We start from the raw sequence: 16,806 nt of genomic DNA, 5'->3' as shown, positions 1-16,806 counted from the left end.
TGAGTTGTGTCCTAAACCCATACAGTAGATTTTAGTCTGGTCTAACTCCAGGCTAAATTTCTGGGGGGAGATTTGTGAAGATACACTAATCTTTGGTAAGGTGACAATATTGATAAACAACAACATAGTGTTTGGCCAGGCTTAGAAGGCTGCCAAATCCACACCTTGGAATTATCTGGCGTGAAAATAGTAGGCTGTTTGCAAAAGGCAGTCCATCTTGTTTGTTGGGTCTGAACTGAACTAACTGCCTTCATTAGTGACCTTCTCTTACTAAAAATTCAGATTCCTCCCTCTCCCCCAGTACTTTGTCTCTTCAGGGTCTTCATGAAGTTTATAATCTAGTGCTTTAAGTCTGGGTTTTAATTCAAAGCATAAGTCTTAAATTTCCTTAATGCTAATCATAGGGGATTTATGATATGTGTTGTTAATGTAAAAAGCTGATTTGGAAGAGATACCTCTTAGTTCTGGGTTTGTTTTTTTTCGTAGGGTACCACTGGTAATAATAAGAAAAATGAGTGGGATCATCCATATATTATTCTGTATAATTCAGAGGGAAAAAACAACCCTGTGCCAAACGTGGACTGATTGGAAAGAGCTGTAGTTTCAGAGTGTGTTTTCAATGACACTAACTCTCAACCTCAGTATCCGCTGCCTTCCCCTGAACTGGATCTCGCCTGATTTTTTTCCCGCAGTCATTTCAGAAACACTTCTCCCTTTGGCTTTCGGGCTCTTGATCTGGGGAAGCCAGGAATTTTCGCAGAATCTTTTGGGAAACCATCTTGGCTGTGGTGCTGAATGTTCCCAGAGGAGGTTGACGTGTTCTGGACTTAATGAGTTCTGCTGAGCCTTTAATTTCACTTGGACCCTTTTACACTCAGTTCCACTTTAGATGGAGATACTTACGGAAAGATTCTGCTGTGAATCACTCCTGCTTTTGGGAACTTGTATATTTGTTTTGTTTCAGAGCATGAAGAAGTGGATAGGATGGGCTCCCACCGAGGAGTAAACCAAATCTTTTCAGGGTGTATGTGGGCTTTACTCTGTAACTCTCTTTTGAGCATTTGTGGTGTCAGTATTGAAGGTAATTTTCTGTACTCCCAAATGCTACTACTTTGGCTCTGTTTTACTTCTTCTAGACTAGTTTTAATAAAGATCTCCCTTTGGAATTAGTAAATTCCAGCCAAGTACGAAAACCGTAAGAGATGTTTATTTCAACTTTGAACTGGTCCCTGATATTTGACTTGATGATCAGGTTTTGTCATCTCAGCCTTTCTCGGATCTCTACTTGAAGCTGCAGTCACCTTTCATCTTAAGCAGAGAATACTCACAGAGTTTTTAAAACTTTAGATTTCTTTCCCCAGCCCCCCACCCCCCCTTCCATTCCCGTTCTTCTTTTGGGAGCTGTGCAGACACAGCACAGTCCTTCAGGTCTGACTTGGTTTCTTGATTTTTGGAATGGGGAGGGTGTGCTGGCAGTCTTCAGAGGTAGCCCTTTTTCAGTTAAGGTCCATAAATAATTTAACTTCAAGAAGCTGTCTTGGTCTGGAAATGTATTGATCTCTCGGTTGAAAAACTTAACCTCTTGTCGTGGTTTAAACCCAGTCAGGTAATTCGTTCGCTCACTTCCCCCCCTTTCTTGCCCTCCCCCTGCTCTCGGAGGGACGGAGAGGAGAATCAAAAGAATGCAACTCCCACGGGTTGAGATAAGAACAGTTTAGTAACTAAGGTATAACACAAATCACTACTGCTACCACCAATGATAATAATGATAAAGGAAATAACAAGGGAACAGAATACAACACCTCACCACCCACTGACCGATAACTCGCCCCCCAAGCCCGACCAAGCTCTGACCGATACCTCCTCCAACCCTGCAGTCTCCCAGCCTTTCCGGCTAACTCCCAGTTACATCCTGGGCATGACGTGCTGTGGTATGGAATAGCTCTTTGGTCAGTTTGGGTCAGGTGTCCTGTCTCTGCTTCCTCCTGGCTTCCCCTTCCCCCTGGCAGAGCATGAGGCTCACAAAGTCCTTGGCCAAACCAAAACATCGTTATCAGCTCTGTTCCCGAGCTGAAAGTCAAAACACTGCACTACACCAGCTACCAAGAAGGAGAAAAATGACTGCTACTGCTGAACCCAGGACACCTCTCTACTGAAGTAAATTGCTATGTTCATTTGAGGCATATTTTTGAATTGACCCAAAGTAAATAAGATGTGTCTGCATACATCAGTACAGCAGCTGCATACAGCTGGGTTTATGTCCAGGGTAAGACATATGGGGCTTTGAGTTCAAGCCCATTGTATTCTTGCTTTGTTAACTCATAGATCACATACCATCTTCATGTTTGAAATGTCATGTAGAACATGTGAAAAAAATATTCCTCTGTCTTATTTAATAGACCAAATTAGTTCCTATCAGTAAGTATATTCCAATTCATTACATGGAGTTTAGAAACTTGAGATAAATTGTCCAGTCAGGACACAGCTGTTCTGAGTGAGCTGGCTGCTTTTTAAGTGCCTAGAAATGGCTAAAGAAGAGTCTTTCACAGGTTTAATAATTCCCTTTCTGATATCTTACTGCCTTTACTTGTCCTTTTCTGATTACATTAATAAATCCTTCTTAATCTTTGTTTTACAGATTGAGGAAAGGCCAGAAAAAGACTTTGAGAAGGTAAGAAGGATCTTATGAATTACTCTGACAATAGTGCTTTCTTCACATTCTTTATGGTAGATAGAACTCACGGTAAGTGTACAGAAACCTTCTATAAAATCCATTGTGGCGCATAAACTTAAATTCATAGAATCCCAGCCTGGTTTGGCTTGGAAGGGACCTTAAAGCTCATCCAGTTCCACTCCCCTGCTATGGGCCGGGACACCTTCCACTAGAGAGGATGCTCCAAGCCCCTGTGTCCAACCTGGCCTTGAACACTGCCAGAGATGAGGCAGCCACAGCTTCTCTGGACACCCTGTGCCAGCGCCTCACAGGGAAGAGCTGCTTCCTAGTATCTAATCTAAATCTTCCCTTTGTCAGTTTAAAGCCATTCCCCCTTATTCTGTCACTCCATGACCTTATAAAACGTCCCCCTTCAGATTTCTTGTAAGCCCTCTTAAGCTATTGAAAGGAGTTGTTGGAACCTTCTTTTATTACATTTTTGCAGGTGAACTTTTCAACCACTGGTCATTCAGATGTTAAGTAGTTGCCCTTTCAGCTAGCCTGAAATTGCTTTAGGCCAAGTCACATGAATACTGTGTTTGTTTAGTACATTTTAATTACAGTATTATGTAACAATAACTAATTAGTAATAAAAGAGGAGAATACTGCAGTGGCTTAATGCAGAACCCTCAGTACAGTAAAACAGTTATTGTTGCTACTGCTGCAGAGTAGATAAGCATCCATCAATGGAGAGGAGCTACAAAGTGTATTATTACAAGTTTTGAAAGTATCTAGCAAGATGATACTAGCCCCTAAAGACTTTCTATCGAATTAAGAATTAATAGCGGGAAGCTAATTCATGCAAACTCCTGTTACAGTAGTGTTTAAATACATCTGCTCTGTCTTTTCTCCTTAGTTTCCCTTATTAAATCTCGATCAGACCTTCACAATTTAGAAGTGCAAGGGCTGGTTACATGTATATTCAAGCAACCAAACAAACTACAAATGCACAATGTATCTAGAAAAGTTCTAAACATTTTAAACTGTGTGTGATTATAGGGAGCACGTACTGTCTCAAGTCTATCAGCAGCTACCTTAGCTTCTCTGGGGGGGACTTCTTCACGAAGAGGCAGTGGGGATACGTCCATCTCTGCTGATACAGAGGCATCTATTAGAGAAATAAAGGTGAGAAATACTTCAAACCAGAATAAATTGTTAAATATCCTTTAGACTTCCTTCCAGGAAAGAAACTGGCTTGTCCTCCCCTCCTGCCAGTTCTGCCAAAGTGAATTGTATGCTGTAAACGAAAAATGGATAGCTTTGCTAGAGACATGCTGCTGGGAGCTAGTGTGTATTGCAGGAATATTTGGGTGTATGATAGCAGAACAGACTGATCATAATGGACACATCTCATCCTAAGCTAATGAAATAGGAAGTGGACTCAGTAGAGCACAATAATAGGAGATTGAAACGAGGGAAGAATCACTGCACTTGCTGGATGCTAATTTGGGGAGGGAGCTGTATTTTTGTAATCTTGTTTATGATTCCATGAGGTTGGACACATTAGCAAATAGCGACACGATCCAGTGTCTGTATCATTGAGTGCTAGTCTGGGTAGTCCATAGTTAAATAGTTCTTGGAATCTGTTTTTTCTTAATGTTCCCTTCTGAAGACTGTTTTAAAATGAGGAATCTGTGTTCTGTTAACTTCCATGCATCTGACTTAAAACTCTGCTGAATTTACAGCCACTTAAAGCATCTGGATGTGTATTAGGACCTCAGATAGAAGCAGGTCTGTCCCAGTTTCATCGCTGTAAAGCAGCTGAAAGATAGTTATTTCCTTGTGATCAAGGACAAAAGAGGAGAGAGACTGGAAAATAAGTTTTGAACACTTGCTTTTTCCTATCAGCTGCACTTCTGCCTGTTGGTTTGTGGCATCATTCACCTTTCTCACCATTTCTCTCAGGATATCTATGAGTTAAAGAACCAGATTCAGGATGTAGAAGGCAAATACATGCAGGGACTGAAAGAAATGAAGGTACTGGTTTATTGCAGCCTGGAGTGTGATCATTAACACTAGCTAAACATGCAGAGAGTCCATGTGGGACCTAGAACTCACCTTGCATGCTTTGCCATCTTCTGGGAGGGCTTGTAACTTGTGTGAAAAGCATTTCATGAACTGGAAAAATACCTGTTCTGATCTTGAGTGATTGTGGTGAAAAATGCTTCCATCTGTTAAGTGAAAGGCCACTGATTACTGTTGCATGTTGTCTTCACTGTTTGGAAAGTAATCATTTTGCTAGCAAATTAAAATGACTAGTTTTTTTTTTTTTTATATATATATATATATATATAGTTTTCTTATCCAGGGAACCTCCCAGCACTGGAAGTGAGCTAGAACTCATGTCATACAGTTCTGTGAAAAATTGGAGTTTAAAAGCTTGTATGGTTTTGCTTCGATAAGGTCCAGCATAACTTTGGAAAGTTGGAAATCTGTGCCAGTGTCTCACAGGGAAGAACTCCTAATACCTAATTTAAATCTCCCCTCCATCCGTTTAAAGCCAGTCCCCCTTGTCCTGTCACTCCTGTCCTTGTAAAAAGTCGCTCTTCAGATCTATTGTAGGCCCTTTTAGAGTCACTTTCAGTATGTCCCTTTTCAATTCATGTCTCTTAGACTGCATTTGAGGTGAAGATGCTAAGGAAACAAAACATAGTATGCTGAAAGAGTGGTGCAGCAACTACTTCAGCTTCTTACTTGCATATATTTCCTTTCCAGTTACTTTCTGAGGTTTGATCCTAACACTTGTTTCCAAATCCTGGTGGCTTTCCTGTGCTTGGTATTTCTCATCCTTGGTCTGGAAAGTGCACCAAAGCACAGTTTGTGTTTGGATCTGTACAAATTCACATCCTTAAAGATAAATTGTCTTACTTCTCAAAGCAAAAGTAAACTAAACTGATTCAACTTTCAGGTGATTTTTGCTATTATTTCAATACTGTAATTCCCAGTTCTGTTTATTGAATGAAATAGGAAGTATATGAAACTCACCTGTGCTTTAGATGTAATTATTAGGGTTACTTTAGTTGCAAGAGAAATTGCTTGACCTGTAAACTAAAATCTCGACATCCGTGCCCTCCTTGTTTGCGTATTTGCACTGTTTTATGTAACTCTTTCATTTCTGTATTAAAATCAAATACTGCAAAGTTTGACTGCACGAACACAGAGAATTATCCTGAGCGTTATTTTGCCATCATTTATTGTTACAAATACCCCAGTATCTTATATTCAGGTCATGTTGGTAGGAGTGGTTTTCACAATACTGGGAATTGTATCTTGCGGAGTGAATTTGTAAAGAAGGGATGAGATCCAGAAAACCTAATGAAAAATGATACATCAGGTCCTAGAAGCTGCAGCTTTTTCACCATGAATTCTGAGTCAGTATATTCAGTTGTTCCCACGCTTCCAGGATCCCTGCAAGTTTGTGTGAAGTGGCTGTCAAACTGCCTCATTTTAAGGCCTAAGGTCATCTTAAAATGATCTTAAATCAAGCCCAGTTTACCTTTAAGAAAACCCAACCAATAGTCCTGCATGTCATCTTCAGCAGCTGCTTTGAGCTGCCAACCTGCAGGGGCAGGGGAGGAGGGGAAGGAAGAAAACTGAGAAGGCAGAAGCTGAAGCAGCAGAGAACAGGAAGCATTTTATTTGTCCTGAGGTAAGGTTCCTTGCTTATAAACAGAAGTCTGGTGGGAACAGGGGAGGTTATCCTCACCTTGGGACAGTTGGTAAGCATCTCTAGCACATGATTACACTGGTTTCCCTGGGAGTACTGAGCATACTTGTGATTTAGCGTTTAATGTTCTCGTTGAAGGTCTTGGTTGGCAAAGGATCCTTTATAGCTCTCTGTGGTTGCTTATTCTTTGCAGGACTCTCTAGCCGAAGTTGAAGAGAAATATAAGAAGGCTATGGTGTCAAATGCTCAACTAGACAATGAAAAAACAAATTTCATGTACCAAGTAGATACCCTGAAGGATGCGCTCTTAGAGTTAGAAGAACAGCTGGCAGAGTCCAGGCGGCAATATGAAGAAAAAAGTAAAGTATGTATAATAGCAGTGGCATGTACAATGGGGAGGTTTTGTGAGGGGGTCAGAGTCCTTTGGGAGGAGGCAACTAAAATGCTATTTAAGATTTTAACTAAGTTACTGTTTTAGTTACTGTTAAAGCAAGTGGAATAGCAGCTTGTAATGTGCTTGTGATCATATAAATGGAAATCTTCCCTGAGTTTGTCTTAAAAAGCGATTTCTGAAGCAGTTAAGAAATGTTTTATATGGTAAGGCTATATTGATATTATCACATGCCCTTTTATATTGTATCTTAATTTAAAGATACAATAGTTCTGTGCAATTGAGGGTTCAGTTCAGTTTAATGTTAATTCAGCATCTGACTGCCAGTGAGCTGTGTTAAATAATAAAGCTGGGGCTTGTGTTAGCTTTTCAGAACTGGCTTTTTAGCTTGGGGCATTTAACTGTAGTGCACTTCAAAAAGCACAGTTCCTGGGACGTAAGTGTGGTACAAGGGGTTTGGTTGGTTGTTTTTTTTTGGTGCTTCATTATTTTGTTGTTTCATGGGGGGGGGGGGGGGGGGGAGAGGTTGTTGGTGGTTTTTATGCAGGTTGTTTGGGGGATTTTTTGGTGATGGGGGTTTTTTGTTTGGTTGGTTTTTTCTTGCCCACAGCGTCTAGCTGACTTTTACTACATGGCTATGTGAAAGGGTTAAATTCCCATCCGTTTATCTGTGAAGTCTGTAGGATTTGAGATGCTCATTGACAGCCTGCTGCTCAACTTATGAAACTGGCTAAATGATGTCTGCCACTTCTCTATTTGTTGGAATAATAGTTTCTTAGAAAAAGCACAAATGAGACTGTACAAAAAATTGTACTCTTAGAGGATTGTGATTAGAGGAATATTCAAGAATTGCACAGCAATAAGCATTTTCTTTGTGTTTGGGCTTATTTTCTCTTCTTTTTTTCATGGGATGCTATTTTTGATCAATAAAAATCTCATTATTATTTCATTATAGGAATTTGAGAGGGAGAAGCATGCTCATAGCATATTGCAATTTCAGTTCATGGAAATCAAAGAGGCTTTGAAGCAAAGAGAAGAAATGCTTGCAGTAAGTAACCTTTTTGCTTTAATGGCTCTTTTGATTGGTATGTTCCCAGTTAGCCATAGGAATGTGGAACGTGAGGCACAGAGAATTTTATTCCCTACTCAAGTTTTTCACCTGAAGAAATATTAGTGTTTCAGTCTGAACAGGTTCAGAGCTGGCTAATGGAAACGGCACTTTCCTAAATATTAGCTGAAGTCGGACTTCTTTTCTTGCCTTGTCCTGAAATAAGCTGTGTTTTCCCAGCTGTTTGTGGAGATGCAGAGGAAACTGATGGAACAGTCTTAATTATTTCAAGTCAACTCGTGACTTGTAAGACTGTCTTCAGGAACATAGGTTTAGTTCAAATGTCGGAAACAGTACATACATAGATAGCCTTTAGCACCTGACTTGTTTCATTCTTTGGCATCACTGTGATCTTGAACTTCTTTGCTAACCTGTTATCTGCTTTCTGTCTTCTTGTTTTGCTCCTGTCTCTCAGGAAATCCAACAGCTGCAACAGAAACAGCAGAGCTATGTCAGGGAAATTTCTGATCTTCAGGAGACAATAGAGTGGAAAGACAAAAAAATAGGGGTAGGCCTGTCATCTCCTGCAATGTTCAGAGTGGTCCTTTTGTTCCGCCAGCTGACCCTGCTTTTGCAAAACCTCATGAATATAATCCTCCTTAGTGACTTTGCTTTGTGTGGCTGTCTTATTGTCTTACCAATGAACTAGCAAATAGGAAATTTTTTCTTTGGCAAGTATCATGAAATCCAATAAAAATTTAGCAGCTGGTCTGATTTCAAAACCTGGGGTCATTTATTTGCTGTGGTGCACCATTTGTATTTGCCATATTGAGAAAGGAGCTGCTATTTATAATGCAGTTCCATCAGCACTGAATTTTTCCTTATTCAGATTTAATCTGCAGACTGAGCAGAAACAGAGGTAGTAAAGAGCTATTTATGGGCTATTGGGATGTAAGTCTTTAAACCTCTCTTGCTTCTCATCCCTTCCCACAGCCCCCTGTCAAAGGCAAATGAAAATCCACTCTTAAAGAAAAGCTTGGATTTCTTTTCTAACAATGAGCCAAAAGACTTTTTGAATATAGAAGGAAAGAGAAATCTGGGAAGTTGCCTGTTGTGATACTTGCAATGTCCAACAACTTGTAGCAACTTGAAACTCAAAGCTGTGTAATTATTATTGCTGTTCTACTTGTACTTCAATAATATTGAAATATTGGGGGGGGGGGGTGTCAGTAGGAAAATACGCATTTGCATCTGGTACATCTGAGTCTAATGATGACTTAATGGCAGCTTTCAAATTAATTGAAATGTACTGCACCAGATGGAAGAACCGTGGAATAAAAAGCCTGGTAAAATCTGCTGCCCCTGCTTTCAAACTGTTCTGTTAACACATGGGAATGGCACTGTGTCTTCAATGGGCATGATGAAGTAATAGAGATATGAATTAACTTGTCTAGCAGATATGAGTGGATCCTTATTTGAAGGATCTCTAAGGAAGGATTAGGCTCAAAATGTCTTCAGTAGGAATTCCTGGTTATTGAATAAGCTGTGCCTTTCTTGGATTTGAAGCTCATCTGTGTGTATGTAAACTTGGTCCTTTAATGTGTAAACTTTACCTTTTTCATACGTGCCACTTCCATCAATCTCTGAATATCTTAAATCTGCTCATTCCTTGTTTACCCTTGCTTTTCATGGTCTTTACTTCTCTCCCCTCCTTTCTTTGCATCTCCTCGCCCTCTGTTTGTGTTGGGAACTCAGGCGTTAGAGAGGCAGAAAGATTTCTTTGATTCCATAAGGAGTGAGCGGGATGACCTTAGAGATGAAGTGGTTGTGCTGAAGGAGCAACTAAAGGTATGGAAGAGGAGTGAAAGCGATTTCTATTCAGCACCTGACCTTTCCCTCCTGTACATTTGTGCAGAAAATTTGAATCCAGCTCGGCAACAAGAACTCTATTTTTCATGTTGCCTATAATTTGCCATTTCAGGAATTTTCTGCAATAAACTCCATCCCCCTAATATAGACTGTGAACTCGTAGTATAGACTGTAGTATTAAGTAGTTGCTTTTGTAGAAGATGCTTCTTTGAGGAATATTTTCTGCAGCAAATGTACGGTTAAAGAAGCAAAGAGCTGGGATCACATGCTTCTTTCCTACTGGCCAAACTGAAAATTGTAATATTCCATGCTCTTTTCTGACTTCCAGCCATGTTTAGTGGAATCATTGAAGCAATTGTTTATTCAGAATACAAGGACAAGAACACTTGAACAGTCCCACCCTTTCTGAGCAGCAGACTCTAAAGCATTGCTTTTATTTCTCCACAGAAACATGGAATAATCCCAGATTCTGATGTAGCCACCAATGGGGAGACATCAGACATTCTTGATAACGAAGAACACTTAGATTCTTCCAAAACTGTTCCAGGCACAACTCTGGCATTGAAGACTGGAGGGGATGGGATGTTAGGTAAGCACTGTATCTTTTTTCATATCTTTCTGTCTGTCCATTCATTCATCTTTGCTTGGAGTTTGGGCATTTGTTAGTGGGACAATTAACACATCACGCAGCATGCTACATTTTAAATCACTTACCATGCATTTGTCCGCATGATTGTCATGATCGCTTCCAACTGTTTGTGCAGTTTCCTGCAAAGGCAGACTTAATTTCCCATTCAAGGTGATAAAGGATGAGAATACGAACATTACATTACAGATAAACAGCAATCATTCAGATTCCTATTTAAAGCCTGAATTTGAATAGCGCCCCAGAGCAATCTGACTACTGTTCAGTAGTTTTGAGCACATACATTAAAGAATCGGGAAAACAAAAAAAGAATTTGTTTCCTTTAAAAAACTTGTTGGTTCATTTATATACCTGAGAACTTGTGGCTGCTGAACAACCGTGCTGGGCACTATTAAAACACTAACGTATGAATTCTTTGTTCTTGGTGTCCTATACTATTGAGCAGTTAATATTAGCACTTCCACATTTTACTTGTTATGTTAAAGCTGTTAAATTCAAAGAGTATAACTGAGATGGATAGCATTAAGAAGAAATCTGGTTGGCAAAACCATTCTTATGCAGTGGTGATGAATGGCCATTCTGAGAACTCTTATACTAGTGTAAGGAAAGGAAATAGTAATTATTTGTTGTTGTTCTAAATGAACATACTAATAAATAGCAATAGGCAGTCAATGTTGCTTTGAGCTTTTGGCTGCTTTTACCTCAGTCAGTTTGTGTGTGCAAACAATATGGAACACGAAAACCAAGGTAAGGGTATATTTTTAAGTGTAATGTGTTCTCTCTCTCTCTTTATTCTGGGTTGGTTGGGTTTTGGCTTTTTTTTGTGACCCAAAAGCTAACTGCTGAAACCACAAACACTGTTGTTCTAATACCTGTTGCTTCCAAATTATAAGTTGAAGGAAAATTGTTTAAAACCCCTCCCCAAACCCACAGAAGTCCCTATGCATTTGGGCGGATCAAGTGGCTGTAAAGGGCAGTAAGTATACCTGAGCTTTGGTAATGCTAAATAGCTGAACCATTTGCTTGCCAATCAGATTTTGTGTTCAGTGTTTGTCATATACACTGATCATGATGCCCGTTCATGACGCTTAGAAACAAAATATTTCTGAATAACCCTTCATTACTTCATAACGGCATCAGACACACACTCCATGCATAAAGTGGTGTCAGGATTAAAGCTGTAAAGGTTATTGCTGAAGGAAAAGTAATTTTTCCTGTAGTGTTACCTCTGCAGGTATTATCACTCAATTGCACTGCTTGAAACAGTTGTTCTCGGCTACAAAAGCTGTAATTCACACAGCCAAGAGCATAAATCTTTGACTTTATAAACGCACAAGTCAGCACCAAAGGCTTCTTGCTTTGAGAGGGTGGTGGTGAATTTCACTGATCAAAAACCTGGACTCTGACTAATTCAGTCACTGCTTTGCCTCACGTAATTGGCAAAAGCTGATCTTTTATTAACCTATTCTTTGATTCATTCTCTTTTGGGTTTAAATGGGGAGGTAAGTGCTGTGGGGTGGTCCCTTCAACTTTCTTAATGGTCTTTTAGGCAAAGCCAGTGAAGTGGACATGAAAAATGAGATTTTGGAGGATATGGGGAAAAGAGAAATCTTGCAGAATACTGAGCATGAGGAACACAAAGAGGAGTCTGAGGAGCAGGAATTGCATGCTGGTGAAAATGCAAAGGCACAAAAAATGGTTGAAGAAAGTGATGCCCTGTCAACAGTGATGTTACCAGATAGCAGGTTTACAGTACAAATTCAAAGCCTTACAGAACACGTATCAGGGAGTACTTCTTCAAGTGATGATAATGGTGCAGATGATTTGAGAAAGGTGGCAGAGTCTGCAGGCACAGCAGTCCAGCAGCCTGTCAGTACAGAGGCTGAACACTGTGACTTGAATGCAGTGTCAAATCAGAACTTGGAGGTGGGCTCTCTCCAAAGTCATCAGATGTTTGACCCTCCTCAGGAAATGCATAGTGACTTAGGTACAGAGCATGAACTGGAAAAAGCTGCACCCCAACAGCAAGATCAAGAGGATCTTAAAAGTAGCCATGTCCTGAGTGATAATGAAATGGATCAAGAGGCCAAAATCGCAAGTGAGAGCTGTGAGTTGGCTTCTAACCAGGCAGGGCTCCCAGAGGTTACAGCAGCAGGCTTAATTAGTGAAGAGTTAAAAGTGGAGAGCCACACCGAGGCACTCCAGCACTCAGAAGAAAGTGCCGAAAACCAGGTTACAAGTGTCTTGGAGGAAAAGTTTGTTGAAGGCCAAGACAGTACCGATGGAAGAGCTGGAGAAACAGGTGATAGATCTGAACAAAAAAATGAGGTTGGGAACACGGTTCAGGGTCAGTCGACGGAAACAGAGCCTGTGGGTTTGGAGGGGATGGAGGCATGTGGAAGTGGTGTCCCAGCAGCTGAAGTTGAAAAGGACGGCGGAGGCCATCAGGCATTCATTCAGTCAGTTTCTCCAGAGGGCAGTCCTTCAGCATCATCAGAGAAACAAAATATGCAGTATGAATCTGAACTTGAAAATGCTATGGCTGAGAAGGATGGACAAAAGGAAGCGTTAACAGAAGAGCTGGAGATGTGTTCAGATTCTGCAGAAACAGGCAAGCAGGATAAGATCTCTGTGGAGGCTGTGGACTTTATTACTGAGGTAGAAGGAAGTGTTCTACAGCAGGCAGAGCCAGACAGAGAGATTGTGATGCAGGTGATGACTCGGGAAACCAGTTTTGACCCAAGTCTTTTAGATGACAGGATTAAGGAGTCAGAATTGGAAACAGGGGATGAGTCTGGGACAGAAAAGGAAAGTAGGACAGAATGGGTAGAAGATACAAAGCTGAAAGTAGGAGTTCAAACTGTTCAGTCTAGTGAAGAAGCAATAGGTGAGACAGTAGGAGAAAAAAATACTCCTTTTGAAGGTGAAGCACAGAATGTAGCTGAACAAGAGGAGGGTGAATCCAAAGAGGAGTCAACTGTAGATGTTAGTGTAGCTACTGGAAAAAAAGTTTACAAAGAAACTCTGGGAGAAAATGAGCAAGAGTTAGAGCTTGCAGACCACCATGGTGGTGGATGTACTTCTGAAGAAAGTGTAAATAATTCCCTGGCACAGAAAGCTGAGTCAGATGCAAATGTTAGTGAACACATTATACTGGAGGATCAAGCCAAGGGAAGACTGGAAGGTGGTGGTGATGTCTTTGATTTTGATGAAGAGTCAAAACAGATACTAGAAACTGATAAAAAATGTGATGAAGAGAAAGCTTATACACAGAAATATGAGGATGATGGAACAAAGGGTGCTGCTGGAAAAACGGCCCAAACAGATGAAGCTGGAGAAGGAAAAGGCAAAATAGAAACAGAAGACATCTTGACTAAAGCTGACAGCTTGCAACAAAAAAAAGCTGATGAGCCTGAAGAAACAGGGGAAGCATCATGGAGAACTGAGGAGAAGACTGATGTGATGGAAGATGAAATCAAAGCATCAGATTCTAAAAAAGTAGAAAAAATACCAGATGAAACTGTTATGGAACAGGATTTGGAAAGTGCTGGCAATAACAGGGAAGAAAGCAATGAGGATTTGCAGAGTGGTCGAAGGGGCAAGGGTAGATCTAGAGATGACTGTACAATATCCTAAGTTCAGAATCCCAAGACTACAAAAGCTACATGCCATTTGATCAGTCCCAGTACAGAGGCATGCGCTTTGCACAATACATCAGACCATAAGAATACTCTTAAATTGAGGGGTTTTTTTTTATAGGTAATTCTCATCATAATACAATCTTATGTAAGTGGTAATGATGCAAATATTAAGTTACTCACTGACATACTGGGCCACAACAAATTGTGTGTGGGTTCAGTATTGCTGTGTCTCAGGTTAAAAGTTTATCACTGAAAAAGCAAGCTTCACAGATCTTCACTATCTTGCCATTAAAACACTTTTAGTGTGGGTAACTGCTACTGAGTAATTTCTATAGGAAACTTTGTTTTTCTAGCCTAGATGATAGATGTTTTGAATGTACTTAATGTGCCCTTTGTGCACTTATGCGCATACTTATGTGTACTTGCATGCATGAGATCTACCCTAAGTACGTTACCACTTCACGAAGGAACTCAGTGGATCAGCAACACTGATGTGATTTTGAGCCTTCTTTCTGAATGATTGAAGCCTAGGAACCAATTTGGGGTTTTTTTCCCCCCATTGGAAAAAGACGATCCACTCATTCCATTTTTGTGTGTTTCTCATATGGTCATAGTCCCAAGTATAGTTAGGTCACTTTGAGCCTGTTCAGTCTAAACACTTCAGAAGGACAATATTCAGTTTGAAGAAAGCACAACGTATACACGTCTTAGTTTGCTAAAGGGAATAAATATTACATGTTTACTTCATCTGGGCACTTTGCACCACATAGGCCTTTACTCCATGACTCACATGGGGGTTTTTCTGTTTTTTTTCTGAAGAAAGTGTCAGTACGCTCTGTAATGTATGCTTAGATTTGCTATTAAGTACTGTGTAGTTATGAATATATAAAATACCTATTTTTTCTAAGAAGATTTTTGTTTAAAACTGTATTTCTTTACACTTTTTTTTTTTTCAAACTATGATTCTGAAAGAATCTGAAAAATTCTTTATCTCTGGAAAGTTCTTACCTCTTCCTTTCTGGAAAGAAGATAACTTTGCATGTCTTAATTCTCACTGGACATCAGACCAAAGACTATTGTTATTCTGTATAGTAGCCCCTGTGCCTTTTTGAAAAGCTGGATTGCTTTAAATTGCTGGCATAAATTAAACATTTTGACTCCATTGGTGTATTTCTTCTTGTATTTTTGCTAGTGCTTGGGAGGAAGAGCATGTCTTGCATACTTCAAAATCCAATTAAAGTTGTTCTAAGCAATGAACATCCCAAGGAAACGCAAATTGAGGAATTGGGGTGGGGGGGCTATGGAAGGTTGTATTTGTGATGTTGCAAAGTTGATGGAGTACAAACAGACTGCAAAATGTCAAGATGTATATCAAAGTGTACTGAGCTGTATATAATTGAAATAAACATTTTATACTCTAAATTGCCTGTCTAGAGCACTGTTTATAAACCTGCATCAATATTTATTTAAATCTGTATAATGTAAAAAACATTTTTTTTTTCTGCAGCTTTGTTTAAATTGTGTTGCGCTACATAGCCAGAAGACCTATTTTACTAGGAATGGGCAGCCTTGGTGTTCGAAGACTTTTAATATATGATAGCAGCCTTTACAGTTCTGTTACAGGTCACAGTTAACCTGTAACCCTTTTTTCATACGGCTTCTCTCCGACTTAGAACAGTTTCAGTATGGTTTCCCTAAGTACTAGCAGTTGTTCTTAAGGGTTTACCTTAAATGCTAATCTAAAAAGTCATAGATCGTAAAAGCATCTTTCATTACTGTGTGGTAGTGTTTATTTAAAGTTTTGTCTCTGCTGTACTTGAAACAATAATGCATGGTTTAATGTTGAAAGTATTTTAAATACATTTGTATTTAAATGCTAAATACAGTTAAATATATAATTAAACATCCTCACCAGGCTTCACCTATACTTGTGGATGGCTCCATAAGCAACTCTCAGTGAAATTAGGAACATGCCAGCATTTTCTGTATTTTTCATACAAGTTTGTTTCTAATAGAGATAGCTGTATAGTTGAGGAAATAGTGAACTAATTTGAACTAGTTTGTCCACTCCAGAAAACAAAGTATCTGTAAGAGAGGTCCTTTTTAAAGCCAAGTCACAGAAGGAGAAACAATTCTAGTTTTAACTGACCATTTACAAGCTTTTATCCCACAGTAAGTGTCCGACTCTCAGCGAAACTAGAGTAGGAGCAAGAACATCGGCATAGCTGATGTACTAGAAATCCATCCTTGAACGTTACCGCTTGGTACCTCTGTTGGTAGCTGGTCGCTGACTTCTGGAATTGGGCAAGTACCATGGAGGAAAAGGTCACTCGTTTCTTTTACCTCTTTCATTTTTGCTTGAGTATATATGCACATCAGGTGAGAGGCAGAGATCTCCCAGATAAATCAGCTTGAAGATAAAGGGAACTGCTAGATGTTCTATTCAAAATTTAGTAATTTAAATATTATATGCCAGCTAGCATTGAGTGAAATGTGTGCCATTAAAAAGGGAGAGGAGACGGTGTCTCAGGAGAAATTACCTAGAAAATACATCTTTTGTAAAGTTACACAGCTGAGAACAGTTTTTAGCATTTTCCCCTCTCATATCTACTGGAAACATGAAAAGATGCATTTTGTCCCTTTATTGGTTTTGACTTTTAAGGACAGCGAAATAGCAAATCATTCTTTTCATAGTCTAACATGAAAACAAGAAATCATGAGAGGACCTAAAACCAAGATTCATATTTTCTGCTATTACGTTACCCATTTTGCTTTGGGCAGGGACAATCTGATGAGCACCACCCGCAGGGTGTAAGACTTGTCTCAAAATA

General features: G+C 39.7%; 1 protein-coding gene across 35 annotated transcripts in view; it reads left to right on the top strand.

The window, feature by feature from the left end:
- Positions 1 to 16,806, top strand: part of LRRFIP1 (LRR binding FLII interacting protein 1) — a 107,912-nt gene that overhangs the window by 81,507 nt on the left and 9,599 nt on the right. For 26 of the 35 annotated variants that reach the window (XM_061460619.1, XM_061460592.1, XM_061460602.1 and 23 more), the window contains 9 exons: positions 2,639 to 2,671; positions 3,713 to 3,838; positions 4,619 to 4,690; positions 6,574 to 6,744; positions 7,727 to 7,819; positions 8,295 to 8,387; positions 9,575 to 9,667; positions 10,136 to 10,277; positions 11,884 to 15,137. In XM_061460619.1, coding sequence (XP_061316603.1) covers positions 2,639 to 2,671; positions 3,713 to 3,838; positions 4,619 to 4,690; positions 6,574 to 6,744; positions 7,727 to 7,819; positions 8,295 to 8,387; positions 9,575 to 9,667; positions 10,136 to 10,277; positions 11,884 to 13,970 — 2,910 coding nt within the window. In that variant the 3' untranslated portion in view covers positions 13,971 to 15,137. Of the gene's footprint in view, positions 1 to 2,638; positions 2,672 to 3,712; positions 3,839 to 4,618; positions 4,691 to 6,573; positions 6,745 to 7,726; positions 7,820 to 8,294; positions 8,388 to 9,574; positions 9,668 to 10,135; positions 10,278 to 11,883; positions 15,138 to 16,806 lie in introns of those variants that run through there. The other 9 variants (XM_061460681.1, XM_061460671.1, XM_061460704.1 and 6 more) reach the window with 5 other exon arrangements.

Source organism: Pezoporus flaviventris, unplaced genomic scaffold, assembly GCF_033815535.1.
Source record: "Pezoporus flaviventris isolate CSIRO_AGI_PZ_B2104156 unplaced genomic scaffold, CSIRO_AGI_Pfla_v1 ptg000001l, whole genome shotgun sequence".
Taxonomy (NCBI): Eukaryota; Metazoa; Chordata; class Aves; order Psittaciformes; family Psittacidae; genus Pezoporus; species Pezoporus flaviventris.
This window is presented reverse-complemented; position numbering and strand designations above follow the sequence as displayed.